Source organism: Leuresthes tenuis, unplaced genomic scaffold (genome assembly GCF_036924035.1).
Source record: "Leuresthes tenuis unplaced genomic scaffold, fLeuTen1.0.hap1 SCAF_3, whole genome shotgun sequence".
NCBI lineage: Eukaryota > Metazoa > Chordata > Actinopteri > Atheriniformes > Atherinopsidae > Leuresthes > Leuresthes tenuis.
The window spans coordinates 25,379,071-25,406,461 of NW_027325357.1; the positions used below are offsets into that span (position 1 = coordinate 25,379,071).

The following is a 27,391-nucleotide window of genomic DNA, read 5'->3' on the forward strand; positions in this document are numbered from 1 at the left end:
CGGTCTCATCTCCCTTCAGGTACCAAAATTCTCTCTAAAAAGGTAAAGCAAGTCTAAACTTTTTTGTTTTTTTGCAAAGTGAGAAACCTTTTTTCAAATTATGCCTTGTCCATCAAACGTCTCTAAAGCCAAACTTTGAATTGCTCATCAAAATATGTTGAGACAAATTGGAACAGTAAATTATACAAAGTACACCTTCAGCATACTAAAAAAGCTTCATGTTTTGATAATAAAATGCAGAACGGACATTTTAAAGATTTCTTTGGTATGTGGTTTCATTGACTGTTATAGACGGTGTCCTCAGACACAAGGAAATAAAGTAAGTGGAGAGGTAGTGGCTTTGTGAGCCATTTTTGGTGACTCCCTCTCTTTGTTGAGTGGCATTTTATGCCTCTGACGTTTGAATGGACGGCATTCTTTGAGTGTTTTGTCAGTCGGTGTGCTTTAAAGGAGATCAAGAAATTGAGATAAGTGTAGTTTTGGGTGGCTGTGAGGGTACTTTTGATGACGCAGAGCTAAACGGACCGCCTGATTGTTTCCCTTAATTGAAATATGACTCCGTGGCCTTAGTACCTTTTTGTTAGGCAGCTGTACACAGGGTTAGTCAAGTAAAACGACTGCTCCTTCCAACTGATAATGTTCAACCAGTTTATCAATCAGGAAATGTTATTTTTACATCTTTAACTTTTCTTTTTTCCAAGTCAATTTGAGACTTAGTCCATACTGTGGCTCTGGTAGTCAACTCATCCTGTTTTGTCCACACATCTCAAGGTCACTGGTGCTGTCACCATAATCTGTTTTAAAGTGCACGTAGCACACTGGCATGCTGGTGAGGTAGAACTCAACAGGTAGGTTTGCTTTTTCTGCCTACCTCTGTCGAGCTAAATTTAGAAATCTCTGCTCAACAAGATAGTCATGTTTCCACTGCTAAAATATTTAGTTACTTTGCCCAAACAAGTGAGAGTAAGAGTGTGAAATGAGAGCTGCTGAAACCAGATAAACCAGAGAAAGACATATTCCTTGCTCATTTGGACCCAAGTTAAGTGGTGCCGTTTGCACTCTTGACTGTGTTTGAAGTCACTCTCATTCGTCCCCTCAGTCCCCTCTTCTTCAACTCTGAGGTAGAACCCAAGTGTTAGGCTAGCTGAGCCATATGTGAGCCATGCACACTTCTAAAAGCCAAACAGGCAGCCTGAAGCAATCATTGCACCCAATTCTAGTTTATAACCAGCAAGGATTTGGAACAGTTCTCGCTCTCGTCCCCATTGATTGGATGAGGGCAAGAGTTTATTAGAAAAAGGAGTGCCAACAGCTTTGTCCCCCTCCCTTTCTTGCCCTTCCTCTTTAACTTCAACTCCCCCTTTAACTTTCGCTCCCCCAGCTGAAGAATGCTCATAAAATGGGTTCACCTGAACAAGCCAGTGGGAGGGTAGAACCCTGGCTTAGCTTTGTTACTATTGTAAAACGTTAGTAAGACCTTGTTTGTATTTTGTTTAGGACCCCCTTTTAATAGAAAAAAAAGTGCTTTGGAGAGAGACGGCAAAGGGTGAAAAAAATGGTTTGTGAGATAACTGCTACCAGATGCTCCCTGTCTGTCTGTTATTCAGCATGAAGAAGAAGAGAAAGAGGCTGGTGAGACGGGAAGAGAAAATGGATGCTGTCATTTCTGAATACATTTATTTATCTGTTAGATATATATTTCATATCTTATTTCACTATTAACATTTCTTCTTTTATGAATATTTGATATTAAATACAAACAAATCGAAACAGTTGTTCTAATTGAAACTGACCATCATGCCCCTGTCGGTGGTCTGTCTATTGGTTTCAAATGACCATCCTATCGGCCGGGGTTGGACATGTATCACATGCTGCTTCATTTTGTTAACCTGGTGTTGCTAGCAAAGATGGAAATTAAATCAGCATTTCAGAAATTTGAGGGAATGGATGAAAATGAAAGGAATACCAAGCATGTTTGGGTGATAGAGCGAAGGGTTTACGCATATGAATGAGTGTGTGTGTGCGTCTACACTACCGAACTGAGTTAGACTCGGGATGAGGGATAAGCCTGGATTTGATCTATCGCTGTCTGGATGAAGACAAAACAACCAGAGCAAAATGCTCAAAGTTCTCTTTCCTAAGTTTTCCCTTACTGTTCTCAATGCACTGTTCTTCATAATGCAGCGACGTCAATGGCTCGCCAGAGCGAATCTTGTTGTGTTTGCATAGTGTTCTTGTGTCTCTGTGCTTCTCCAAAACGAAGCTGTATTTGAATTTATGTGGCAGCGGGGTGTGGTTTCTGGCTCTTGTCAGGATTTGTATAGCAGCTGTGGTTGGCATGGCGTTGCAGTTGGATGTTGAAAGAAGATCTGTGACCACGCAAGCATTGACTGTAAGGACGCTGTCTCCTGGTCCATCTGCAATTTAGAGAGTCCTTTCATTAGGGAAATGAGCACGGGTTACAACAAATGTGAAGGCATTTGCTCACAACACTGTTTTTTTCACACCATTTTTATTTTCCGCCACAAGTTTACTTTATTGCAGCTTTGAGTTCACAGAAAAGTCAAGTCATAAATGACAGACTTACACGCTGTCGTTAAAGGCTCCAGACGTAATACAGCATGTCAGCACTGGCGAGGCATGTGTCACATAATTTATTGCGCTTATTTTTTAATTGGGCTGTTTATATTTTCACTCTGGATGAAGTGGAAAATGTTCTTTTCTGCATAACTGCTCTTCACTCTGCCTGATGATGTCACCGCTCTTTATGTGGCTTGTCGTTAAGGCAACACTCATCAAGAGGTTGCTGCACCGGAGCTTGCTGTTTGTCCACAGAATAGACAAGCTAACAGTCGCCTCCTGACGTTGTCACATCACACAAAGCTTTGCACTGAATGCATTAAGTAAGTAACAAACAAAACTCTTAATAGTTGGACATAGATCTAATCCAGCATTTAGTGTTTTCCTCTTCTCATCTAATTGTTATCACTGGAACAAGTGAATCTTTATGACCATAATGGGGTAGAAGAAGGTCTCCACGCAGTAAGCACATCTCTCAATAGTGTATGCAATGCAACTTCTCCGCTGTTGTCGTTGGTTGAAATTGAGTGAAAGCTAACCCATGGCCAGTTTGGTTGTTAAAAGAAAATTTGACATACTTGTGTGGACCATAACTGTAGTTGGTTGTACAGACACAGTGTGGATTGTTTAGACTCCACCCCTCTGTTTTCTTCATTATAAAAGATTCCTTATCTCCCATACCTGTTCTTTTGTTGGACTGAAAGGCAAGCTGCCGTAAGGTTTTTCTGGTTTCTTTTTTTTTAAATATAAAGATTATGAAAGAGTAATAATTTGATTATCAAATTTAGGATTTATGTTTGAGATGAAGACACTTTTGCAATTATTTCTGAGATATTTTTCAGTCTTCCTTTTAGTGGCATTGAGAAACACTTCAGGCTCCTACGATGACACATTTAAGCTTATCGATTGTAATACTGTGGTAATCGTACTACTGCTCATCAGTTGTTGGGTTTGAGGATAATAATTTTAAACCAGTGCTTGCATTGTTTAGGCATAATCAATTAAAAGACTTTTTTTTTTCCCCTCTCAGCTTTAGTCAAGTTAGTTTAAAGACCACACTGTTGAAGGCTCAACCCTGGAGTATATATATTTTTTAATGATGCTGCAAAGAAGGGCCCCATTGACCACTTTTGGAGACTATGATTTCTCTCATGAGCAGCCCCAACTACGTTACTTTCATTTCACATGTTAAAATAAAGAGACTACAACATGTCTCTCTGCTGTATTAGTTTGAAAGTTAAACATCCTTTCTATACTCCTAAAAAGATTTGATTTTGCAGTTCGTCTACAAGACGCAATGAAGGCTGTTTTTGTCTCGGTGGGCAGGATGAAGCATAGACTGGTGTGCATCATCTCAGTGAGGCCGTGTTGTCCTTTGCCTGTTCTCTTACAGTGCAAATGACTTGATTAGCTGTGCAGGCTTAATCACTCAGCAGATGGGACAGAGTGCAGTGTCATAGAGGCAAAAACAAACCCACAGTTGGATTATGGTGTGTATGCCTATGTGTGTGTGTATACATGCGTGCATGTATGTTTGTGTCTTAGACTTGGCAGCTCTAAACTGATTCTTTACCAGACTCCCAGGTGGTGTGGCACGGCACAATCCCAGTAGAGATACTCTTTTTGTTCCTTTATACTACTCTGTCGGCCTCTCAACAACTGATCATTTGGACTGTTTATTTAGAGCCAATTTAAACAAAAAATGTATGTTGTATTTGTATAAATTGTAGATGAAGGAACATAAAGAAGCAGCAACCAACAAGTAGAGTTGAAGAATGAGATATTTTTCCCCCCACTGAGATTGAAACAAAGCAAACTAAAATGTTTTCTTACTGCATACCAGACTGTAAAATCATATTCGTCATCAATAGAATTATGGATGTGTTGTTTTATGTCCTCCATTTCAAAATGTTGCTTTGAGTCGGGGGATAAAGCAGGTAGAGCTCTCTGTTTCCCCCTATCCTCTGCCTCTGGAATCTTTTTCACCTAGGCTCTGTCAACACATGAAACCGGCCAGTTGAAAGAAAGGAAAAGGAGTAGTAAGGGGAAAAAAATGGGAGATGGGAGGGGCTGAAGTTGTGAAACTGGCCTCAGACCATCTTTTGAGTGGAATTCTTTGCAGGGGTCAGAGTTCAGGCGCTGCAGTGTGGCGCTGTGATTGGCTAAGGAAAGGTGAAATGAAAACCACGGTAAACTTTTGACCCCGGCGCAGCAGCACTGCAGGAACGCCCAGGCTCAGCTCTGGCGTGGTGGAACAGAGCCCGCTCTCTTCCTGTGTTTACTCCACCAATCCAACAGGGACGGAGGGGAGAAGAAGAGGAAGGGGAGGGGGGAGGGAACACAGAGAGGGAGGAGAGAAAGGCACAGGCATGAGGGGGAGGGAGGAAGGAAAGAGAAAAAACGTGTATGGCACAGTTTAAACGTGTACAAAAAAGGCGCACAATTTACCACTGAACAGCAAAGTTAAAGATGTTTTATGTATTGACGTCAGATCATTTAATTACGGTGGTTAACATCTTTTCACAATTAATTATCTTTGTTACAAAAGATTGTTTGCCTCCCTGTATCTGTATCAGTTGCTCATGTGTTATCAGACTGGGCAGCATGGAGGCTGATCAGACCCTGACATTCTGGCTCCTCAGATAAAAGGCTGTTTTCCCATTGATTAATGAACTCATTTCCATAATATTAGCCTTGTGTGATCACACCAGACTGCATTTTGTTTAGGTAACTCTGATCTTCTCTCTGTCTCTGCGCTCATCACTTCTCTATACTCACCAACATGTCAAGCTTATGTAAAATGAAGGGATTATGTTAGCTGGCTGAGTCCATGTCCTTGTTTATCCCATTCTGTCCATTTCTGTTCTTTCTCAGTAGTAATGATGGATAGTCATAAGTGATGTAGAGCCTGACATCTCTTTGTTTTCACCTTCCCTGGTTTTTCTACACCTTGCAGATCGTGCGAGGAAAACGGGGAGATGGACAAACAGCCTGTCCAAGTTTGTGTGCGTTGTGCAAGGGTGGGGGATGTTTTTTCTAGAGGAAACAAGCAATGTTGCAAAGGGAGTTTCTTTACTTTGAAGTGCCCTATTCTGTCTCAACACATTCATCGATACACATTATGTACTTGTTTCTTTTGAGGGAATTTCTAATGTAGTTTCGATAGTCATTTTGTGGTATTGCAGCCATTGTGTGTATTCAAGCCACAGATGGTTGAAACTATGTGTCAGGTTTTCGCCCTATGTATGTTTTTTTTTCCCCTCAAAAGTATTTTTGTTGTCTTTCTGAAATATGTCCTTCTGAAATATTTGACATGTTTTTCTTTGCATAACCAGCTCCACCTCTTTTCAGCACGGCTTTCAAAGGTGTGCTTTATTCCTTTGTAAACTCCATCTTGACCCTTACATTAACTCAGTAAGTCATGCTGGTAGAAATTGTTTATTTGAACAGCCTGCTCACGTACATTAATTAGAACACTTTAAAAAGTTTCTTTTTTACCCATTTTCTTGTTATTGTTGACGGCGTCAGTTCAAACTTGCTTTTAATGGCTCTTTGAAGGGATGCAGAGAAAAAGACTGATGTCTTACCAGCCAATCACCAGCCGATCACTAATCACTACGAGCAAATGAGGGACTAAGCTTATAGAAATGTCATTGCTAGCTCTTTATGTCAGAAGCTCTGTCTCAACAATTTACAGCTTTGTTTTTTTTAATGAATCTGCACTTAAGCTAGGCTCACATACTTCACATATGTCCTCCTCCAAGTTTATTGAATCTCACTATGTGACTATTTTCCATCTTGCTGTCAAAACCTTTGGTTCAAGTATAAGCCGTTTACTCTACGTTTCATTAAGATCAAGTGTTGACAACAACATGGTTAATAAGCAGTTTTCACCAACAACTGAAATGCATTTAGCTCTTCTTTCATGAAAAGTCTACATGACAAGGGGAATTTTTGTTCAAAATTATATGGTGCCGTATCTTTCATGGCTCCTGTGCTTTTTCCTGCCCTTTACTTATGGTGAAAAATGAACAAAAACATCACTACTCGTATGTAAAGTACAGTATGAACTGCACAGGTTTGCAGCATGCAGCTTTTTATGTTAAAGACACCTGTCAGATTTATTTAGAACACTAAATAACAAGGCAATAAAGACTAGTAATGTTCTGACTGCTTGTATTTCTAAAAACGTAGCTACGAGAGCTGGCATTTAAGGTAAGAATACTGTCCAAGCTTACAGGGAATTACGTGACTGATACACTTTACACAATGCTTCCTATTTTGTGATGCAGGGCTATAATTAACATAGCTCAAAATATGTATGCATAATGACAGATTTATACATTGGTGAAAAATTTGCTTGGGGCACTTCACTGTGTCGTTGTAGCTCATAGTGGTGGATTTATGTTATGTTAGCACTACCTCGCAGAGTTTGCACTGGACAGCACACTTTTGCAGTTTTAGAGGAGTCTACACAGAACTTTTGGACAGTTGTGGTCGTTGCTTTTTCACTACTGTAAAAATAAGAGAAACGCAGACATCACATATGATGAAATGACTTTGTCCACCATCCCTTCCCTGTTCTGTACAGATAGAACATGAAGGCATAACGACGGTGCAACAGTCTTGCCATGGACAGGTCATGGTCAGTCAGGTAAAGGATGCAACCGACAGTTCCTACTGACTTCAGGGGCCAACAGTGAGCATGTTTAGATGACACAAGAACAAAAAACTAATTGTTGTGTTAGTCCAACCAGATCTGGACTTTCAAAATGCATGTAGACCTGTTCGTCTGACCGAAATCGTACAAAATTGAGTTTCTCCAAACTGAACTAACACACTCAGATAATGCCATGGGGGCCATGGAGTTGGTTAAAGCATTTCCCAGTTTTCGGTCTACTAAAAAAAACAATGCAGACTTCAGATGTCGGCGTCATCAGACAAAATCACCATTCCTTTCAAGAAAAAGTTTGAAGCAGATAAAGATCTTGAATGTTTTCTCAAAGTCCACAGTGTTGGTCTTATGCTTTGGTTAATAACTTGTTTTTCTGTGCATGTAAGCTGTGACAGGGATGGTGGTCCAATTAAATGGCCCAGTCGAGCTGTAAACGTAGCCCGACTCAACTGTGCAGACCGAGGGACGTTAGACTACAATGTTATCCTGAACTTTCATGAATCCATCATGAAATGGCTTTTTTATTTGGAGTCACTCATTTGTAAGTGTCACATGAAAGCTGCTTTCACGCATGAACTGGAGTCCCGCACTGTTCTAGAGATGTTGTAGAGCGATGACGTGTTAGAACGGACATGTCGACAAGAAGTCTGGAGCGTAAGTTGCATAGATATTTCACCCAGCCCGCTGGTGAAATCCCCCGAACATCTGCAGTTGAGACAATATGCGAACGTGTCCTTTCTTTTCGTTTGTCCTTTCTGCAGATGTGTATACTGCTTCAGCACACTCCCAGCTGTGGATACGTGCAGATGCATGCAATCCTCGTATCCAAACAGTAAGGAGCCTCATCTGCTATTCTCAAGGTGTTTAAAGGAAATAAGGAGATTTCCATAGCATGATTTCTGCATCACATGCTTTCTCCTATGTGCTCCCCGTACCCCCTTCTCAGGTAGCTCCAACAAAAAGCCTCTGGCTGTGATGAGCTTGTGTGCATGTCAACGACGGCAAAAGACAGGATCAACTTTGTCTGCAATATGTCCTGAATATCCTCAGTGGTCATGTGTTAAATTGTCTATAGTCATCTTACCTGTGGCTTGTTCTGGTATATCACTGTTTTTTCTAACAGGCAGGGCACAGACTCACTCCTGAATGTTATCACATTGACTGAAAATGCTTTACTTAACTCAGAATAACTGCTTATATTGGAGGGTCACCTTTCACCATTCACACTTCTGTAATAGTAGATTGATTGATTTCTTAATGAATAAATAAGTTAACAAAATATTTATTTCTTGTTTGTTTAATCAAGTTCTCTTTATCAACTTTAAAAAAAATTCTAAAAATCGTGTTATGTTTTAACTTCAGCTTAGATGTAAAGCACCTCTACACACCCATAAAAAAGCCAGATGTCCAGATACAGTCTACGGTTTCAGATAACTTGAGAATGGAAAGATGACTCCTAAAATGGGGGTAACGGAGGGCCAAATATGCTAAAGGAAACCATCACATCATAAAGAGTGGCAAATGATCTGAGAACAGTAAATTAGTCTTGCATGGCTTGCATTGCAATCAGGTGTAGGATGAAATTACCAACCATGACTGATTATCAATAAGCCATGGCATCAGAATGAAATGTTCCACAGAAACTATGGTGAGGCTGGAGCTGGTGGAGCCTCCAGGTGCACTCAGCCCAGTATCTAACTGGCTTTATGCTCTGCTGGAGGCGGAGAAGTTCTTTGAAGAAAAACAGGAAGTCATTCTGTCCTTTTGTTTCCTTTTTGCACTTGAGGTCCCAGACTTCAGTGAACACATTTTGTTGCTTTATGACCTTGTCTCAGTTGTGTTTGTGTTCATATTTGACTGCAATGAAAAGAGAATACAACTTCTTTTTTTTTTTTTTTTTTTAGTAGCCCAGGTCTGTGATGAGTTATAGTGGACTGAAAATGTTATTGATTACAGTGTTATAGTTCCAAAAAACGTCCTCGCCCATAAGTTTGGGATGTACTTTTTTTTTTTTTGGGGGGGGGGGGGGGGGGGGGGGTATAATTGTTTGTGTGTGCCCCAGTTTGATCTTTGTTTTGGGTGGGCCACTGTTTATTGTTAGGCTGCCACTCTTTGTCTAGGAGAGCTCAGATTGCAGGCTTTATTTAAGGTTGTGCAGGAATGTCCTTGCTATTCTCGTCCTGACTGACTGCTGCTCTGGCCTTGAGCCAAACTAATATATATTGAATTCAGGCATGTGGTAATGCTGACAGAAAAATTAACTTGATAAAAGTTTGTATTAAATCTCAAGTTTAATCAAACAGTGCCAGCCAACCAGTTTGTAAAAGACGGCTTGCTTGTTTAGTTTCTTCTAAATTGATAAAGTTTAATCAGGAATGATGGCCATTTCAGTCTGATTTTTTTTATTTTATTTTTTTATTTTTTTAAAGAAACCATGAAATCATTCAAGACATCCTCTTAGACTCTGCCCCGGGACTGCCAAACACTGTCAGCAATGAAAATCTGGTTGTTTCTCTTCCCTTGCTTTTCTGTTTTCATTTACTGTATTTTAATGCACCAAATTCGCAAAAAAAGCAGCTCACAGGGAAAAGGTTGATTAATTCATCAGAAATAAAACAACTGAACATTGAATGAAGCTTGATGATTCCACAGCCAGACTAATTTAGGTGTTTCTTTATAACATGCAAGAGTATGGTACGACTTGCATTATTTATTTATTTAGACAGACACGCTTTCTTGTTTGATGGAAAGTCATGTGAAAGTCTGGCACAAAATTTATAGTGCTTTGGATCACTCCCAAAAGATACACGCTGCAATGACAAATGGATGATCCCAACTATGTTGAGGAGATAGTTTTTGTAGTCGAGAATGAGGCATAGCAGAGGTATGCCGAACTGCAACGTACTGTACTTTACTGTACGTATCATATGACCACTGACAAGTTTAAGAAGATTAAAAAAGCACAGACACAGACTGACTTCAATGACAGAAATATCGTTAAGAAAAACTCAGACTAAAACACAGATAGCGACATGTAGAAACTTGCCTGCTTGGACTAACAGGTTGGTCTTCTCTTTTCTTTTTCCATCGATCAAAGATGAGCTCTGCTACTCACAGTTGATGTGATCGCTCCCCAGTGGAAAAACAGCCTCTAATTTAGGGTTTTTAACCTATCCACACACACACTGGGGAGTTGTGTGTGCTATCTCTGTGTCACTGCAGTTTTACACGTTCTGCAATGATAACACCTGAGCTCTCCCACGTCGAGCGGATACCCTTTATAGTGGCGAAGTTTGCAAGAAAGAGGCATGTCATGCCAGCTGCCGAAACAAATCATAACAAGCTATGAAAAGGTACCGTAGTTCTCCTTTTGGGAGACACTTTTGCGGGTATTTGCAGGTACTTGGATCCTCCCAGCAAAATCTGTCTTTTTGGGATATTCACATCCAGTCATTTAGCCTTCACAGTCAGTCAGTCGGATATTTGCTCATTTATTTCTGCCTCTGACACAGCGACATGAAGAATTGACTAATTTGCTGCCTAATGTAGCCACGTTAAAAAATGAGCAAGCCGTCAATACAACCCCAGATAAACAACAACATATGTTGAACTATTTTGTTGCTTATTTAACCCAAACTGAAATGGTTTATTTTGTTGCTTCTATTTATCTATTTTTGGGTGTGGGTGGGGTTTATTCATAAACGTATTACGGGACGTTCAGTAATCCAATAAGTTTGTCTGAAATAAAGTGAGAGGCCATCAATTAGTATGATAAATGAACTTCATTAAACTCATATAACCTACATAACATGCCACCATTTAAAATTAGTTTTGAATTCTACTCCCATACCTTTAACTCAGTGCAGCGACTCTTTTTTTCTGCCCCTCCCCCTTCCTCTCTTTACTCTAATTCCACTCAGTCTGCTTTGACTCCTCCTCCACCTCCTGCAGTCCATAATCACATGGTGCTCATATCTCCTCGTGTGAATTACATTTCACTTACAGAGGCAACTCGTGTATGTGCCTTTTGTGTTTATACCTGTGTCGGTAAAGCAGAACAAGAGCAACCGATCATCAAAGATTAGCAGCCTTTTAAAGATTATGTGGGAATAATTAACAGCTGTCTAATGATTGTTAAACTGTCTTTGGACATTGACAGCAAAGAGGGGGGTGGGTGCTTTCCTCCATTTTTCTGTGTTTAAATTATTCAGCTGCAGCATTAGATCAGTTGCAGCTCTGTGTTTAGGACTGATGTGATCAGTGGTCTGTGATGGGGGATCACACTCACACACACACAAAGTAACGCTCGGGGGAGTAGCAGCTTGCAACTAGCACTCTGCATGTGGCTCTGATGACTAATGAGGCTAATCCTATGGACCTTTTCAAAAAAATTTTTAATTTAGGTGTTGTATGTCCTTGCGGAATAAAAGTAATTTATGAGTTTATTCTCAGCACTGGATTGCTGGTTTTATGAGTAATTGGTATCCTATAACACAAAACTCCTTTTGCAGTATTTGAGTTTGGACTTTTAAAGGAACTTCAATATGAATTTGTGTCGAGAAAAAAAACTTGGGAAAACAAAAAAACCAATGATATCAATGTGTAATGTTAATGTCAAAATATTGTACAAAGATACCGGTGATAAACCCAAGAAAGGTTTTCTTTCTTTAGTGCTGAATTAAGTTAATACAGAAAACACAAAATACTCAGAAATATGGTTCTAAGCTACTGAAAGTACTTTTAATATAATGATTTCCAGGGTTTTGTGGTGGAGACGGAAAGATAACATCCTCAGAACCTTCTTGCTTACTGCAAATCGTGAAAAGTTGAAATTTAGTGTTTGAAATGGTTGGAATTTTCTTAGAATGAGAGACTTTGCATGCTGTGTTTTTCTCTTATTGGTGAATTCACTAAGCTTCGGATATAATCCCTTATGGCCAGCAGCAATCATACAAGCTGAGAGTAAGAAATGGGATGGCAGGTAACCAGACTGATAAACAGAATATGTAAATGGGGTGGATGAGTGGCCACATTTCCAGGAAAGGGAAGTGATGACGCGGTGGAACGGGCTGAGAGGAGAACGCAAACAGGATGCTATTTGCTGTGGCTTCCTGTGCAATTTTAGAAATGAGTTTTTCCCATGAATCTCTGAAAGACTAAACATATAAAGCCAATGCTATTTTTATAGGAAGCAGTCACGTTAAGACAATGCACTCATTGACACATCCAGAGATTTCCAGAGAACCATAGTTCCTGACCTTGTTTTCTTTTTCTTATTTCAGGAGATGTTAAGACACTGAAGTCACATAGGCCCTGCATGGAGTTAGACTGGGGCTTGTACTGGCTAAGGTGAGCTGGTCAGTTCATTAAAGATTGTGACCATTTAGTCTGAAGCTACGACATGTTATCTGTGACAGGCAGTTGCAGTATGCGTACCTGATGCTTTGTACTAAAACAGTCTTGTTTCAGAGCTGGTTTCACATTGTCAAGTGAAGTTGATTCACGTTCGTGGCATACCACCAGCCTGTTGAGACTCGGCTGCGGTTTTGGTGGGCTGCTGCTCACGACATCTAAATTTTTTCTGGAGGTCTTGTCTATCCACGTTCTGTTTTGTGATCTGAGCTGAGGTGTTACAAACTTTTAGCACTTGTAAAATGCCAACAGGAACGGGCCAGTGAAATGTGCGCCTTTAAAACGCAGCAGTTTGTTCGTTGAAGTAATTCAAGTCACGTGTCGTGCTGCAGTTGTGCACAACGGTGACCGAAGCTTTTGTGAAAGAAGATTATCTGTCCATGTTGGAACCTGTTTACATTTACATTTGCTGTCATGCAATGTGTTCCCTGTTGTGAAAAAATGTTTCCAGCAGCCACAGTTCTGCTGTTTGTCTCTTTCAGGATGTGAGCCTGACTGAGGGCTGATGTCATCTTTCTCCACTACTGCAGAGGTGAGCTTTAGGACAGAAACCAGGAAGGAAGAAAGAGAAAAGGGAGGGCAGAGAGTCAGAGTCGGAGCACGATAGACAGATTTAGACAATAGTGCTGAAACGTAGACAGACTAGAAGTTTGAGATGTAGATTTACGGCACAGGGTGCATGTCTGAGAACTGGTGCTCTTATAGTAATAGTATTTGTGGTGGTGATTGGCGACTGGGCTACATGTCCTAGCCTGCAGTTACAGAGCAGGAGTTGCATAATGGCTCCCATCCGTTCTACAGTTTTCCTCTCAGGAATGAGCTCACTCTGAACATTTGTGTGTGCTCTCACACACACATGCGAACACAGTCCAGGATGGGGCTGTAGTAGAACAATCTGGTTGAACAGCCACATGCTAGAGCTTTGTGCACTTCTCTGGGTGGGAATAGGAAAGAGCAGCGACCTTAGAAACTGGCTACAGGGTTTCCTCTAATGTGAACTCTGAGGGGTCAGACACAGGGCAATACCAGAGCAAGAAAACAAGGGCAGGGTCCACAACTCGGTACTCCTACACCCAGGGACAAAGGGAAGGGGTTGTATAAGAATGAGATGGGTGAAATGGAAGTTAAAATCTCTTGGAAGAAATAATGGATGTAGCCTAGTGTGGAGACGGAAGAAGTTATTGGAGTACACTGTGGAGGCTTGTCTCGATAGTTTAGAGGTTCCTTTGCTTGCACAGTTCCAGACTTTAAAGACGGAGACAGGCTTATGAATATGTTCCTGGATGGGACAGTGGCTGCTTGCACTCTTCTCTGTCCCAGATTGTGCTGCAGCATGCTTGAGCATGTAAGTGTTCTGGAAATGGTTTGTATAAGCAGTGTGCACGTGTTGCTGCTGCAAGCAGAATGGTAACGTTCTTGCGGGTAGGCTGGCTGAACGCAGGATGACCCATCTCCCCCGAGGCTCCAAATCACTACATCATCATCAGTCGCTCTTCACAGTGGAACAGATGAGATTTCACTCCCATCAAACATGGAGCAGAAACCAAGGCTGCTTTACTAAATGGATAATCTGTCCTTATAATACTGTAGGAAGCTACAGTCTTATATTCCCATGGAAGTCTTTATGATTTATAGTAATTAATCTCTGAGTGGATTTGTTGGGGGGGGGTGGATGTCACAGTTAAGAGCACTCTCCAATCAACACTTATCTTTTGATTAGATTGTACCCACACACATATGAGCATTCAACAGCACTCTTGCTTTATTCTCTCTGATCATGTTGCTTATGCTGTAGGTATATGGATGTGTGCTTTCAGGTGCTGATATGCGCTAAAGATGAGTGGCGTAGGAGACAACTCGTTAGAGCCGCTGTGCTCCGACCGCAAACGAAAGCTGTCCACCTGTGACACACCAGGACTGGGGTAAGGGCTACAACTTCTGTTAATTGTATTTTAAGTATTTGGTTACTCTACCTGCTGTTGAGGTGTAAGGTGACATTCTTACTGCAAGCATTTTGTAAACATACGTGGTTCAAACATGTGTCCGCTGCTCTTAGAATATTGGCAGTATCTGAGCTTTGTATGGCCTGCATGCAGATCGGGCATGGGGAGGTAAGGTCGTCATGGCAACATGTCTAATCCCCTTTGGCTCCCCGGCAGGTGTGACAAGCGTCGGAGAGAACAGGAGAGCAAGTACATCGAGGAACTGGCTGAGCTCATCTCTGCCAACCTCTCGAACATTGACAGCTTCAACGTCAAGCCAGACAAATGTGCTATCCTCAAGGAGACAGTGAGGCAGATCAGACAAATCAAAGAGCAAGGTAACCCCTCTGTCCAAATCACACCCGTACTCAGGTCATGAGCAGAGACAAAAAAGTATGGTTTTCCTTTTTTCTGTCTACTTTTATTGTTTGGGGAGTATACATCGGATGAAGTTAGGTTTGTCGAGTACCCTGCTGCAGGACAGATGATGCCAGTGATTAAGTAGTTTGTTTGGCTGGTGGCCAGGACGTTTCAGAGCAACAGCCAGTTTGGCTGTTTTGTAAACGAACGCCAGTAATTGAAACCAATCCTTGGTGGTCATGGCTCGAGGCCGATAGTGACAGTGTGTATCTGTTGGTGCCAAACTCTGCTTCTTACTAGGAGACTGATGACACCAGAGACTCCGAAATCAGACGTTAAAGAGTGTTGCTCTTATACGGAAGCATTTTTCTTATCATTTTGCAGATCTGAAAGTATTAATTGCTCAAAGACAGATATTTTCTTTCATCTGTGTTAGCCTGACTTAGATTAGGTCTGTGAGGATAAATTAATCTGGAAGATGAACAGTCATATTGGAATCGATCTAAAGGGTCATGGCGTTGTGCGACTAGCCAGGTTACCATAGTTACAGGGCGGAAATAGAGGGCTTCACTATTTTCTTTAAAATTCTGTCTGTTTCTGTTTCTCAAGCACACCTTTTTTCTGTTTCAGTGCATTTCTGCTTTGCAGTTGGCTTATTTTGAGTGTATGTGTTTGCTTTTGTTGTTTAGATTATTTTATCATTCATTTGCCTGTGCAGTTTATGGTTTGAAATGGCTTTAATTCCAGCATTGCACAGTTTCTCGTCTTGTGTAGAGTCTCTCTAGAGCCACGGATGACCCTGCTATATTGAGTGGTATCTGCCAAAGCCTCAGACACATGCTGATTTTAAAAATAGAAAGGCATGCAAGCCACGTATCCAGGACTTATGCTGCCATCTGGTGGCTGATATAAGATTGATTTGTATATTATATTTCATTGCACCGTTCATTTATAATAATGACTGACTGTATGATGAGGGGAAAGGCAGAATAGACTCCTTTTAAAACTCTGTCTTTATAGTTTTGTGAAAATAAAACAGTTTCACTGTAGAAATCATTTGCAGAATACAAAGCATGTAGTAAAATGTTTAGGTGGCACATTGTAAAACAGTCATGCTTTTCATCAACAGTGCAATGTGCTTCATCTGTCCTCAGGAAAGAGCTCCTGCAGTGATGACGATGTACAGAAGGCAGATGTATCCTCCACTGGTCAAGGGGTCATTGACAAGGACCATCTGGGACCACTGCTTCTGCAGGTCAGTGTGGGGATAATCATTCTTGGCCAACAGATGCTGCCAAAGCTGTGCTGATACCATGCAATCTTTTCTTGCATAATGGTGGTAGATCTCAGCTGCTTTCTAAAGTAGTAAAATTAAAAAAATTAAAGTTTGCATTTAGACGTTCACCATTCATTTAACTGTTGCACTGCTATTCCTAGGCTTTGGATGGCTTTCTATTTGTTGTCAACCGAGAGGGGAGCATCGTATTTGTGTCAGACAACGTGACGCAGTACCTACAGTACAAGCAGGAGGAGCTGATCAACACCAGCGTGTACAACATTATCCACGATGATGACAGAGAGGAGTTTCACAAGAACCTACCCAAGTCTAATGGTGAGGCTTGAGTGTCTGTGCCTGTATTGTGGCTAACAAATTCAAGCTTTACGCTTACTAACACAAATATGAATATAGATAACCAAACACGTGGATCACCTGTTTTCCTGTGTCTGTTACTCTCTTCACAGCACCCAACGGGGCACCTTGGGGTGGAGAGGCACCCCGTCAGAAAAGCCACACCTTCAACTGTCGCATGCTGGTGAACCTTGTTCACAGTCAGAGTCGTGGCTTGTCTGAAGAAAGACCAGGGGGTCAGCGTTATGAGACCATGCAGTGTTTTGCTCTCACTCAGCCCCGGGCCATGATGGAGGAGGGAGATGGTAAAAGTCATTGTTTGCAGCTTTAAATGTGTTTGTGTGCGCACATGGGTGTCAAGTGGTTTCATATGAAAAAAAAAAAAGAACCATTTGCATTTGTTGATGATAAAGTTTATTATTTAAGAAGCTTTTCTGCTACAGAACATAAACATTTTCATCACCTGTTTTATTGACTCCTGTCTTTGGCGTAGTGTGATTCTACTTTTTTTTCACTCAGCTTATTTAGTTAAAATGTTCTAAACTGCATTGTATCAACAGTGAAAATGTCAATTGTCCGGTTTCTTCTTCAGTGCATTCAAATGAGAACCTAACACAGTGTTGCTTCTTTACTCAGATTTACAGTCGTGTATGATCTGCGTGGCACGACGAATCACTGCAGTAGAGAGGACGGAGAGGTTCAGCACTCGGCATGAACTGTCTGGTAAGTGTCCACATCTTTTTCTTTGTTTTTCTTCTCCTAGAAATTTGGCTATGAACCCCTCCAGCAAACCATAGTTGAAAATGCTTTTCTGTTATATTTTCATATTTCACTTTTTTATTTATTTCGTGCCAAATCACAACAAATCCTCTTCAAAGATGCAGTCCAAACACTTCCAAAGTCTGGACACTTTTCTACTTCAAAAATCTCTCAACTTTATTAATTCCTTTCATTTTTATTGACTCGTTAAGACTTAAATGAAAGGTCAAGATCTGCCAACTTGTTCAAGAGCATGATGAATTAGCTGACACTTCAAACCTTGTACTCAGACCTTTTAAGTTTTGGTTAATGTGAACAACAGAGGATTTGAAAATTATTGATGCCTAAAAAGCATGAAAATGTTCTCAGAAGTTATCAAAGAGCTGCCAGCTCTGTATTTCCACTGCCTAATTTGTCAAGAAATGCCTTTCTGTAAGGAAAATGTGAGCCGCAGTCACACTTCTTGCCCCCAACGGCAGCCCCTTACGGGAAAATTTGCGAGTCCACCCGGGTGTTGTGTTTCTGTTGGTTCCATGCCGTGGCAGAGCCGATTTACGAACCCACGACCACCATTTGATGTAGGACGAAATGCCGGTTAAACGTTTTCACATTGCAGTTAAGAGCCAGATGTGAGTGGGTTGACCGTTTTGACCTTTATAGAAAGGGATTTGGAAGAATCCTCAGCAATAAATCATATTGCAGAGGTTATATTTGTACCTCTGTCATTTTATGTTTCAACAAAATGTTTGCATCCAAATGTGCAAAATACTGTCCAGGCCTTAATCACGGGCAAACAATAGTACAGAAATTCTGCCTGAGGTGGTATTTGTTGATTCTCCCTTAAATAAATTTATTCATATGACTGTGCTTTTTTTGAAGCCATGTTTGAGGACGATTTCTCCAATGCGTGCTGTTTTTTAAATGAATACTACACCCTAAGTTCCATCTTTTGTTGTGCAGTTCTAACTGTGCATCCTCTGTTGTAGGTAAACTGATTGAAATTGAACAGCAGGGCTCTCTTCACACCACAATGCGTCCCGGCTGGGAGGACCTAGTCAGACGCTGCATGCAGATGTTCCTCAATAGAAGTGATGGACAGCCGTGGTCCTACAAACGCCACTATCAAGATGGTATGTATTCCTGCTGGTCCCTGCCATCACACCTCTTTTTGTCGTAACTGTAAGTTAACCAAGAAGCATTGTGCTAGCAGTTTCTCAGCTTATCCTACTTTTTCAGTCATGTGCAGTAGCTTAATCACAGTCGAATGGATTACCTTACAGTGGAGCATGGTCCCAGATGTTAAAGATATTATCCACCATCATAGGCATCAAGAGCAATTTTGTGTTTGTTGTCAGCATTTTTTGGGGGGGGTACCTTTATCAACGTTTTTTTTCTGTTTTAGCTTTCCACACTGGCCATGCGGAGACGCCGCTCTACCGCTTCTCTCTTTCTGATGGCACCCCAGTCACCGCTCAGACGAGGAGTGATCTCTGCAGGAATCCCAATACAAACGAACCGCACTTTTTCCTCTCCACACACTTCCTACAAAGGTGCAGATGCGATTGAAAATGGGAACATGATTTCACTCAACTCATTGTTGTTTGATTGTTTTTATTTTAATTTATTATTATTATTTTATCATTGTTTTTGTGTAGGGAGCACAATGGTTACCGTGGGAACCAGAGTAGTGGTATGAGGCCCCAAAACATGGGTGTGAACAACCCCAACCAACAAATGAACATGGGCCCAGGAGGTACCATGGGCATGAACAGGGGCTATGGCATGGCCGAACAGGGCCACATGTCGCAGAGAGGAGTGCCGCCATATGCTGGGGCCAGCCGCATGAACCCCATGCATCAGATGAATCCCATGAATCAAATGAACTCTATGCATCAGATGAACAACTTGGGTCAGGTGAATCAGATGAATCTCATGCATCCCATGCATCCAATGAACTCAGTAAACCAAATGGGGTCCATGAACCAGGTAGGTCATCACGGAATGCATCAGCAGCAGCAGCAGCACCAGCATCCGCAGATGGGTCAGTTCCACGGAGGCGGATCTGGAGGTGGAGGGTACGGGATGGGTATGACTAGCCCTCCCCAGGCCAGCCCAGGGATCAACGGTCCTCCGCACAACGTCCTGGGTTCACCCAGAGTTCGAGGAAGCCCGAAGATGGGGGCCTCCCCCTTCTCTCCTGGAGGTACAAACCAAACTTTTACAAAGCTCTAAGATGCAGGTTAATTGGGACTGGTTAGAGGTGATGTAAATCTTCATGACTGATTTATTTATTTTCTTCGTGGTTGTCGTTTGCAGCTATGAACTCTCCCATGAGTTCCACTCACGCTGCTAACTCTGGAGGTGGAGGAGGAGGCACCACCTTCTCAAGCAGCTCATTGAATGCCCTCCAAGCAATAAGTGAGGGAGTTGGCAATCCAATGCCCTCACCCCTGACATCTCCTCCACTTCACAAGCCTGACAGCTCCCCAAGCATCAACTCCACCAATCAGGCTGCAGGGGGGCCCTGTAAAGTAGGCCTCCCACCATACTCTGAATCCAGGAGCCCAGGCAGCTCACTTGGAGGCGGTGGAGAGCAGCAGTCACAGCAGCACCCACACACTCCCACCAGCGAGGGTCCTCCTGACAAGCCAGACAGTCAGGCTTGCCTTGGTGGGGGAGAATCCAACCGACGGGTCCCTGACAAGTGCAACAAGAAGCTCCTGCAGCTCCTGACCTCCAATACAGATGAGCTGGTGCCACCTAGTCACACATCAAGCTCCGGACCCAGCTCCACACCTGACATTAAGAATGGAGCGGCTGGTGTTACCAGTCCCTCGTCCACATCAGGCGTGTCCTCTTCCACAAGTGGAAATCATGGCGCTGTGTCCTCCTCTGGTGGCACTGGACATGTAACAAGCCAGTCACTGCAGGAGAAGCACAAGATCCTCCACAAGCTCCTGCAGAACGGGAACACCCCTGACGATGTGGCCCGTATCACAGCTGAGGCCACAGGTAAGGCTAGTTTGGATTCAGGGGCACCAGAACCAGGGCCTGCACCCGCTGGAGGACTTAAAGGATCAGAATCAAAGAAGGAACAGCACAGCCCTAAGAAGGAGAAACCCCATGCCCTCCTTCATTATCTCCTCAATAAAGATGACTCTAAAGAAGGTGGTGATATGAAGCCAAAGCTAGAGGATTTAGATGGGAGAGGGGCTCAGGGGGCAGGTGTCACCAGCTCGGACCTCCCCTGCATGGATGGCAAGGTGAAACTGGAGCCATCTGATGAGGTAGATCTCTTGCTTAAAATCTGTTTTGCATGCATGTTGTCGAAGAAAGTTTGAAATATCTTCACAGATATTGTTTTTGTCTAATCTTGTTGTTTGATGCTTCAGACAGAGACCCTGGAGACCATTTTGGGTGTCCCACGGAGCAACGCTGGTTTCTACCCGAAACCAGACTCCAGACCCGGAAAGGAAGTGGGAAACAAACAGGAAACTATTCCCGATAGTTTGCATGGTACGTGTGTCAGTTAAATGTTCAGCATTTTCAACATTTCTACTATGTTGTACTTGTTTGATGAGGGAAAAAAGCGCAATATTTAACACTGTACAGGCATCCTAAACATGTTAGTGTGTGTTTCAGATGGGGAGAGAGGCCCCATACTGCCAGGTCAACGTGGCGCCTATCAAAGAGCCCTGTCTGTGGATTCCAAGCCCATGGGTGGAGAGGCGGCAATGGGAGGTGGACTGGCAACAAGACGGAACGTGCCCTGCCCCATGCTGGTCAAACAAGAGAGCATGGATGCACCAATCCGACTTGGAACTGTACCCAATGGCTTTCCTGGGGGCATGGGTGTGTGTCCACCGCGGGGCAATCCAACAAGTAACTTAAACACTTAAAACTTCACATGCTCAAGATCTTTACACTTTCTGTGAAGACCAGGGTCTCAGAGTATTTGCAGAATAGAGAGGTTTTTGGTTCTGCACTCACTGTGTTGTCAAAACTTACGGATGAGACACTTAAATGTTTTTCTGTCACTCAGGAGGTATGGGTAGGGGCATGGGTGTTCATCAGCGCCCTCCCATGGCAGGTGCAGGGGAATGGGGCATGCCGAGGTCCACCAGAAGCCCTGTGGCCGGACCGGGACATCCAGCCATGGGTCGCCCCGCCCAGATGGGAGTGCCTATGATCAACCGCTCCATCAGTGCACCTGAAAACACCCGGTCTATGCTGCAGCAGCAACTTATGGATATGAGTATGTCAGCTGAAATATAGTAAAGTAATATTTTACATGATGGACCCAAGAGTTTGTGCCCACAGTCCAGTAATTAGATCAAATGAGAGCAGTTTTCAGTCAATTCACAGGTGGATAATTTGACTAGTTGTTTCTGATCATACATTGTCCTCTATTACCTCTGTAGGTAACAATGAAGCTAATATGGGCATGAGTCCATTTGGTGGACATGGGCCCCCACCTCAGTCCCCCTCCTGGCCAGACTCTGGGATGGGAATAGACCCACCACCGAGAAGCACAAACAGGTAAACTATTTACAACGGGCAGATCTTTATTTTTCAGATTATGTTACACTGAACCTGAAGCTAAATTCAGAAGCAGACTGTAACACAGCTTGTCAGTCATCTTTGCAAGAGGTGACTCAACGCCATCTGTGTCATTTGTTGGGTTATAGGAACCAGTTTGTGCACCCCCTGGAGGAGCTCCTCGGGCCGTTGACCAGTAGTGACGGTCCGAGTGATGAAAGGGCCCTTCTGGACCAGCTGGACTCTCTGCTCAATACTGCTGATGTCATTGCTCTGCAGGAGATAGATCGAGCCCTAGGCATCCCTGAAATAGTTGGCCAGGTATAAGACCAGCTGGAGCATGCATTTTCCATTACATACGTGCCTTTCACAAGTGTGTCTGTCATGTAACTTTGCATTTAGAAGTGGTCATGTCTAAAGACAGAAGTGAAAAATTATGTTTAAATCAATGAAACGGTGTTCTAACATATTCTTTATAATGTTAATATTTCTATTTCCCAAAAGTACATCACTGGTCTGTTGTTATTGGTGTCTGAGTTTTACTTTCAGGTCATTGCAGTCAGCTTCAAGAGTGACACTGTACAAAACAAAACATTATAATAAACTAGGATGACTTCATTGGACCATAAGATGGGTTTAATTGTTGATTAAACCACAATGATTTAAAAAGTATTTGATCTTTTTGGTTTTAACTAACTAAAGTGCTGTTACTGTTGCTGTTTAGATGGATTAAATCCCACGCTTCTGAGGACATAACTTACCCACGGCTGCAGGATTTATTCCTCTGTTGTAGTTGTTTTTTTTCTAATTCTTAAACTTACAAACTTCAATGACTCTGAACAGCGGTCTCTCACTTACTGACTTAAATATGTAAAATAACTTTTTGCACTTTTTGTGCCTGTCTTTTATCATTTTTCCCATTTTGCATATATTTGCATCCTTGGTAGGTGTTTTTCTTGACTAGCAGTTTTATTATAAACTGTGTTAAATACCCTCACCCACATCTGTGTAGCTGTCTTACACTCTTATTAAAGTTTGCTTTACCTGCCAATTATTTATTTATTTATTTATTTTTGTGCACTAGACCCACGGACCTGAAGGCCACCACTTGGGCCAGGATCAAGGCCAGGGCCAGTGCCCACCGTCAGAGCCTTTTTCAGGCCTGGACTCCTCCATGGGCATGGACCAAAAACCCATGTATGGCCAGGGCTATCCGGGGCCTCCTTCCATGGGAATGCAGCCTGGATATGCTGGCAACACAATGCAGGGCCAGTCTCCTGGAGGCTTCAACCCCATTATGAGTCAGATGGGTCAGACAGGGGGCTTCCCTGGCATGGCAGGCATGGGGGCCATGGGTAACCCTCGTGCAAACATGCCAAGACCTCGCATGATGACTGCAGCCAAACCTCTGCGGCTGCAGTTACAACAGAGACTACAAGGACAGCAGGTGATCACACACAGAAAAAAAGGTTCCTAAAGGAGCCCTTGCATATTAAGTGTGCACCTCCTTCAATGTTTCGCTTAACCGTGAGTAACAGTAGGATCAAGCGGGCACAATTAACCGTCTTTCTCATCTCGTATAGCAGTTTATGAACCAGACACGACAAGGTATGAAGATAGAAAATGCCCCTGGAGGAAACCCCGCCATGCGCCCAGGCATGCAACCTGGCATGCAGCCGACAGGAATGAGTGGTCAGGTGTGTCGACAGCAGGTCACATATGATTCAGAGTTGATTCATTTCACACTTTAACCACAGCCAAGTTAGCACATGCCTAATTAACCTCAAGTGTTGTTTGTCCGCAGCCCGGTTTCCTGAACGCCCAGATGATGGCTCAGCGCAGCAGAGAGGTGATGACGACCATGCAGATGAGGAGGCAGAGGATGATGATGCTGATGCAGCAACCGCAGCAGCAGCAGCAGCAGCAGCAACAACAAGGTCAGGCAGCAGCAGGAGCCTTCAGCCCTCCTCCTAATGTCACAGCACCAGGAGGCATGGACAGCCCCATGGGAGGCCCCCCCATGAACCAGCCTGGACAGCAGGGTTTCAACTATGGAGGTAACTATGGTGAGTTAACTGAGACGGAGCCAACTGCCACATCCAATCTACCTGCTGTAGATTTTCATGTTTCACCATCATGACTGAGCTCTCTTTGCTTTTGTGTTTTCAGGCATGAACCAGCAGGGGGACTCATCATTCATGGCTCCTGGTAGCAGTCCACCAGGAAACATGATCCAAGGACGAATGGGAGGTCCTCCACAGAACACCATGATGCCAGGGATGCAGGGGAATCCACAGGGAGGACACATGTATCCGTCTGGAGACATGAAAGGCTGGCCACAGGGCGGCATGCCTCGTAACAAGTATGCAGAATCGGCTACTTGGGCTGACTACTATTATTATTGAGTCATTAGACTTGATTATTTGTTGTTTAATTACACATTTAGGACCAAACCCAAAGACTGTGTCTTACCTCTAAAAGTGGTGTTCTTTTATGTCTGGTTTTCCAGTCCGTATCCCCAGCAGCAGTTCCCCCAGCAGGGCAACCAGGGCCAGTTCGGACCCATGATGATGAACAGCACAATGGGTGGACCTGGACCAGTAAGTGGGTCCAGTGGAGGACAGATGGCCCAAATGCAAGGACAGATGCAGGGCCAAATGGGCATGAACCCTATGGGAATGGTCAGAATGCCAATGGGACCCGATCAGTTAGATAATACTCTGGTGAATTTAGTGCTTCAGCAGATATTTTCATAGACGTGTTAGTTAAAAATATTTTTTATCACCTTGCGGAGGGTTCACATGTCTAACTCTTGTTCTGTCTTTTCAGAAGTATTGCTGAGGACCTGTGGCTGATGCCAGAATGTGGACACTTTCAGCTGTTGACAAATGGTCTGGACTATGACCAGAGAAACGCCTACAAACACACACACAGAGTAGGAGTTCCCCAGCAAATAAATGTGATGCAAGACTCAGCATAATGCATCGGCTGCAATAGAGGAAGTGGGCCGCAAAGACTAAACTGTGCAAGGTTTCAGCCCCAGCTGAATCCTTGCATGCACAAAGATGAAATAGCTCTGTGGGCGCTTGTGTGTGGGTGCATGTGTGTGTGTGTGTGTGTGTGTGTGTGTGTCTGTTCAGGTGACTAACATGAAACTGTTGAGCAGTATTCAGCGTTGCAGCCAGGCTGCAGAACAGGACTACGGTACAACTGGCTGCGGCTGCACTTTACCGGGAGGATTCTTTGTGTGTGTGTGTGGGGGGGGGGGGAAGATCGATGCAATATTTCTTCATCATTACAGCCTTACTAGAGATTCAATGCCTTCACAGCAGTGAGTTTATTATTTTTTCTTCTTATCCTTTGAATGAGCCTCATTCTTAAGTCATTGAAAGCTATAAGCACACAGTTTACTATGTTATGCAGATTGGAGCAATAATTCCTGCCTCTATGCTTTCGACTGTAGCTGAGCATCATACTCCCTGTTATAAGCAAACACAAGGTACTGCAGTATTAGATGTCTCAAATGTCCTCTGTGAATATGAATTGTAAATATTCAACAAAATATATCAGACATGCTTTTTAAAGGCCCATTCTTTGCACAAAGTATGAGACCTGGTTGTATTTTTGTGTCCCATAGGTCAATACTGACTTGATTAAGTTTCTCTGTCTTTCTCTTCAGGCTTTTGGAAATATTTTAGACATATGTGGGTTTTCTTTCAGATTTGCTATTTCAACACCCCCAAAAAGTCCCGCCTGTCATGTTTTAGCGAGACACTTTTTATTTTTAACTTGTGACGAGTCAGAGGTTTGAGCCTCGACATTTTATAGGAAGGTGGTGAAGGTGACAGAAAGAGCTGATTTTTGGAGGGTTCTGTGTGTCTGCAGAACAGTGAAGGTGAGAACACGGATTCCTCAGTTCACCAACAGCTCTGTTTCTTGCAGTGCCCCCCCCACCTCCCCTTGTTGTTTTGACTGTAATCAACTCAACTGAGTCTACCTTTTTTTTTTTTTCAACACGCGCAATCCAAAGATATTTTTCCACATCTGTGTATAGTTTCTGAGGTTTCTGGTGTACATTTCTTTTGATGAAATATGTTATCTATTGTGATGGTAAATGGGTACATATCATGGTTCTGTAAAAGCGTCGGATGATTCTGGACATTGAAGAGGTTGTGAAACGGCGCAGCGTGAAGAGGGCCTGAAACTCTCGACTCCAACAGAGTTTGAACATCCAGGGAGGGGGGAAAAAAGCACGTTTTGCTATCTCAAAGAAAATACCAATGGAATGAAATCCACTTTAAAACATATCAAGATCTCATCTATTTTTTCAGGAAGCAACTTCATTTTATGTCCAGATTTTGTTACTTCAGGAAAAAGGAACTTTGTAGAGTTGAATGAAGTGCAAAACAGACAAGACCTTTAGCTTTTCTTTGTTTGGAGGTCAGATAAGCTGTCATTTTACAGTATGTATATTACAGATTTTTTTTCTTTTGTGTTGATGTTGATATTGATGTAAATACAAATTTATATTTAAACACTCTTGACTCTTGCCTCTGCAACTATCTATTGCCTTTGGTTAAGAACAGCAGGAACCTCTGTGCACGTAGTGTTTTAACAAGTCTAAAAGATCGGTTTGAAATCTTGGAAACGGTTCTGGTCATTATCAAACCTGTATGGTATTATTTTTTCCTAAATTGCCAGCAGAAGTAGACGCAGGCCTGTTCAGCTACATGTCAGGCTCACGGAATGATCGAGACGGCTGGACCGAAGAATCAAAGTAAATGAACTCCTTGTTTAGGTTAAATCGTCGGAAAAGATTCAACTGGACAACGGAAAAATGATGGCGGAATATTTGCACAAAGATGCGGATATGAATGAGTTTTAGGTGTGTGCCAATAAATCCAGCAGTGACCTCGGGCATCTTCCTGAGTTAGGAATGCTGCTTTTATAAAGAAACAATATGCTGTGGAGTTATCAGTGAGTATTAGCAAAAGAATTAAGCAATTACTGATTTGGCCCCCTGATTAAAAGCTTTCTCTGGCAGTTATTAATCCTGTAAAAAAAAAAAAAAAAATCTCCTGTGTAGGAGTTCCAAGTGGTAGTTCTGTCCCCAGGGCCAGTCGAGGAACCGCAGTCCTCAGTAAGTCCTCTGCGTCACTCACTTTATTCCGGGGATCACCGAACCTGGCGCTCCCCCGCTCTGCTCGCTCCAGGGTTTTATGTCTTTAACACACTTATGAACATGACAAACTTTGATATTTATGCTACTTTTTAGTACTGCTTCATGTACAGTTTTATGTGCAAATGAGTCGGAGAGCAAGCGAGATGAGTCTTCGGTTTTTGATGAGATGTTGGATCATTTGACCATTTACCAAAAATTCAAGTCGTTATAGTGTAATTAAGTGTAATATCCAGTGAGTAAAAGATGTAACTCGTGACTAAAGCTGTCAAATA

General features: G+C 42.6%; 1 protein-coding gene across 5 annotated transcripts in view; it reads left to right on the plus strand.

The window, feature by feature from the left end:
* The window catches only part of LOC140303824 (nuclear receptor coactivator 3-like), a 29,162-nt gene extending 2,690 nt beyond the window's left edge, over window positions 1-26,472 (plus strand). Inside the window, exons 2-24 of one of the 5 annotated variants that reach the window (XM_072382738.1) lie at window positions 12,538-12,604; window positions 13,150-13,199; window positions 14,485-14,589; window positions 14,827-14,987; window positions 16,164-16,264; window positions 16,447-16,621; window positions 16,753-16,944; window positions 17,276-17,362; window positions 18,385-18,528; window positions 18,801-18,948; window positions 19,054-19,601; window positions 19,715-20,685; window positions 20,791-20,914; window positions 21,041-21,280; window positions 21,441-21,653; window positions 21,820-21,937; window positions 22,087-22,258; window positions 23,022-23,384; window positions 23,521-23,634; window positions 23,742-24,003; window positions 24,107-24,299; window positions 24,447-24,660; window positions 24,767-26,472. In XM_072382738.1, coding sequence (XP_072238839.1) covers window positions 14,504-14,589; window positions 14,827-14,987; window positions 16,164-16,264; window positions 16,447-16,621; window positions 16,753-16,944; window positions 17,276-17,362; window positions 18,385-18,528; window positions 18,801-18,948; window positions 19,054-19,601; window positions 19,715-20,685; window positions 20,791-20,914; window positions 21,041-21,280; window positions 21,441-21,653; window positions 21,820-21,937; window positions 22,087-22,258; window positions 23,022-23,384; window positions 23,521-23,634; window positions 23,742-24,003; window positions 24,107-24,299; window positions 24,447-24,660; window positions 24,767-24,778 — 4,638 coding nt within the window. In that variant the 5' untranslated portion in view covers window positions 12,538-12,604; window positions 13,150-13,199; window positions 14,485-14,503 and the 3' untranslated portion in view covers window positions 24,779-26,472. The remainder of the gene's footprint in view (window positions 1-12,537; window positions 12,605-13,149; window positions 13,200-14,484; window positions 14,590-14,826; window positions 14,988-16,163; window positions 16,265-16,446; window positions 16,622-16,752; window positions 16,945-17,275; window positions 17,363-18,384; window positions 18,529-18,800; window positions 18,949-19,053; window positions 19,602-19,714; window positions 20,686-20,790; window positions 20,915-21,040; window positions 21,281-21,440; window positions 21,654-21,819; window positions 21,938-22,086; window positions 22,259-23,021; window positions 23,385-23,520; window positions 23,635-23,741; window positions 24,004-24,106; window positions 24,300-24,446; window positions 24,661-24,766) is intronic. The other 4 variants (XM_072382737.1, XM_072382736.1, XM_072382740.1 and 1 more) reach the window with 4 other exon arrangements.
* Window positions 26,473-27,391: the final 919 nt, after the last annotated feature.